The sequence below is a fragment of the Bipolaris zeicola genome (genome assembly GCF_000523435.1).
Source record: "Bipolaris zeicola 26-R-13 unplaced genomic scaffold scaffold_617, whole genome shotgun sequence".
NCBI lineage: Eukaryota > Fungi > Ascomycota > Dothideomycetes > Pleosporales > Pleosporaceae > Bipolaris > Bipolaris zeicola.
In genome coordinates, this window is record NW_006912666.1 from 1 (window position 1) to 3,221 (window position 3,221).

Sequence of the window (3,221 nt, forward strand, 5' to 3'; positions counted from 1 at the left end):
CTAGGCATAGTACGGCAAGTCATAGGCATAGCCCGTCTACATGCCCCAAGGGAGGCTTTATATATAGACGTTAAATACAACTCACTCACTCACTCCGCGCTGGCGTCAACATCGTTAAAACGCGACAAGCCGGCCGTGCGACTTTAGCGGCGTTTGGCAGCGGTAGCGTGCTGAGATATCTGCGAGGGGTTGCGCGCTGTGGCTGAGAGCTGCGGCTCTCACTCATCGCCTGACCTTAGACAGCTCTTAATATTCCCAGGCTGGTAAGCAGCCGCCCCCGTCGCATAGAGCTAGGCGAGACGCTGTAACGATAACCTTTATAGATTAGTTAGCTATTTTACTAGCACCTTATCTATATATGCATTCTTCTGCCATGACTTTGTAAGACAAACACTGCCTTAGCGTAAATGGTGAGGGGAGGCAGTGCAGGACGCTGGGCGCTTGATGCAGCCAGCAGTATCTTCAGCCCGGTTGTGTGCACTGCCTCACCAGGCTGCCTTCTCTGCTTTATCGTAAAGATGCCATTCTACTCCTACTAATATTCTGCTCTTACTTATCTACCATAAAAGTTGTTCATGCCTCTAGTTCTTTAGACTAAAGTCCGAGCTGCAAGAGCCATACGGCTTCTCTAGGTATCTCGACGCGCTAGGCAGACTGATCTTGACAGACTTTCGCGGCAAGCCGATCCCACCCTACGCTATCCTATCGCACCGATGGGGCGACTCCGAGATCCTTATTGAAGACGTATTGAATGAAAACTACAAAGAGAAAGAAGAAGGCTACCGAAAGCTACGGTTCTGCGCCGAATAAGTACCTCAGGACGGGCTGCAGTACTTCTGGATCGACACGTGCTGTATCGACAGATGGAACAACAATAAGCGTTCTAAGGCGATTAACTCAATGTTCTAGTGGTACAAGAATGCGGTGCGATGCTACGTTTTCTTGTCAGATGTGTCAGCGTCGACCTCGACCTCGACCTTGACCTCGACAAGGTCTGTCTTATGCAGGGACTGGAATGTATCGCTTCGGCGGAGCAAGTGGTTCACTCGCGGATGGACGCTGCAGGAGCTGATAGCGCCAGCATCTGTAGAATTCTTCTCGTGCGAAGGGCAGCGCATAGGCGACAAAACCTCTCTCGACCAACTACTACATAGTATCACCGACATTCCGCTTGCAGCGCTGCGAAACTGTCCTCTTAGCCAGTTCAGTATATCTGAGCGCATGCGATGGGTTAGCGGTCGCGAAACGACCGAGACAGAAGATATGGTATACTGCCTGCTTGGACTTCTTGGCGTCTCTATGCCTGCAACCTATGGCGAAGGAAGGGAGAGTGCGTTAGAAAGACTGCAGGCTGAAGTGGAGGGAGCCGGCCGCGCACCGTCAATCATTCCGTTCGCTCGCAATAAGTCTTTCACAGGTCGCGAACTGCAGCTCGCTAAACTAGAAGCGAAGCTCTTTAGCAACACACAGACTACCTCAACGCTTGCAATAGTCGGGCCTGGCGGAACAGGTAAATCGCAGCTCGCGCTCGAGGTCGCGCATAGAACACTAAAGAAACACAAGCATTGCTCAGTCTTCTGGATCGATGCGAGTGACAAAGACAGTCTCGACCAGTCCTATACCAGTATTGCACAGAAGCTTGGCGTTCCTGGTTGTGACGGTGACCAGGCAGACATAGAGCAGATCGTGAAACGTTGCATAGCAAAGCTGAGTACGCAGCAGTGTTTACTCATCTTCGACAACGTCGAGGGCACAACTGTCCAATATAGTGGCTCGTCAACGGCAGAAGCTACAGACTTAGCCGACTTTCTGCCGCACTCCAAGCTGTGTTCTGTCATTTTCACAACAACAGAAAGCGACACGGCTAAGACGCTTGCTCCACAAGATGTGGTAGCGCTGCGTGAGCTAACGTCAGACACGGCGCTGAGGATGTTACAATCCCGTTTGACAACGCCGCTCTCTAATGCTGAGCAGCCGGGAGCCATAGGCTTGCTAAGAGAACTATCGCACCTGCCTCTAGCAGTGTCGCAAGCAGCAGCGTGCATGAACGCAAGCAACATGACAGTGCAGCAGTACCAAGCACAACTAACGTGCATCCCTTCGTGGCGGGACTCCCTGTGTGCCGGGACCGTCCAATCAGAACGCTTGAATCACAGACTTTTACTCAAAATCTGCGATCTGATTGGCCGGTCCCGGCACACAGGGAGTCCCGTCACGAAGGGATGGACGTTACACGAGCACAATCAAGCAGCTCCTAAGCACAGCAATAACCTGTGTGAAGACGAGCAGGGAGAGTCTAGTCTGAGAAAGGCTGTAGCTGCTACACTATCTCTTTCTATAGGTCAAGTCCGCCGGAGCAATGCTATTGCTGTAGAGCAGCTTTACGTTGCTGCGTGCGTAGACCGAAAGGATATTCCACTCGATCTGCTTGAGGCAGCTTCGCCGCAGGCCCGTGTAGATGCGATTATGATACTTGATAGATATGCGCTCGTTATAAGGCGACCTGCTAAGTCAGCATTTGACGTGCATTGATTAGTGCACCAAGCCTTACGAGAGCAGCTACAGATGCAGGGACGGCTTTACGAATACACTCAACGCACAATCATACAACTGCTTCAGGTGTTTCCAAACAGCGATCACAGTAATAGAAGCAAATAGACGCGACTACTACCGCACGCTCAATATGCACTGTCGCATAGTGAGAAGAACGATAACGAGGAGGGAACAAATCTTACAGAAGATTGCGCTAGAGCTCTACAGAATGATGGACAATATAAGAGAGCTGAAGAGCTCTATATACAAGTAATGGAGTCGAGGAGGAGAGTACTAGGTAGCAAGCACCCCAGCATGCTCACTAGCGTTAACAACCTTGGGTTGATGTTAGAGAGCCAGGGCAAGTACGAGGAGGCAGAAGCGATGCATCGACGAGCGCTAGAAGCTAGAGAGAAGATGCTTGGGCGCGAGCACCCCGACACACTCATTAGCGTTAATAATCTTGGGTCAGTGCTAGAGAGCCAGGGCAAGTACAAGGAGGCAGAAACGATGTATCGACAAGCGCTAGAAGCAAGAGAGAAGGTGCTTGGGCGCGAGCACCCCAACACGCTTATCAGCGTCACCCAGCTTGGATCGGTGCTGTCAAGCCAGGGCAAGTACAAGGAGGCAGAAGCGATGCATCGACGAGTTCTAGAAGAATCTGAGAAGGTGCTTGGGCGTGAGCACCC

General features: G+C 51.4%; 1 protein-coding gene across 1 annotated transcript; it reads left to right on the forward strand.

The window, feature by feature from the left end:
* Window positions 1-929: 929 nt before the first annotated feature.
* COCCADRAFT_10454 (uncharacterized protein) lies at window positions 930-2,532 on the forward strand (the record flags this gene model as incomplete). Its single annotated transcript, XM_007720749.1, has 2 exons — window positions 930-1,017; window positions 1,082-2,532. The coding sequence occupies 2 exons, from the start codon at window positions 930-932 to the stop codon at window positions 2,530-2,532; spliced, it is 1,539 nt and encodes a 512-aa protein (XP_007718939.1).
* Window positions 2,533-3,221: the final 689 nt, after the last annotated feature.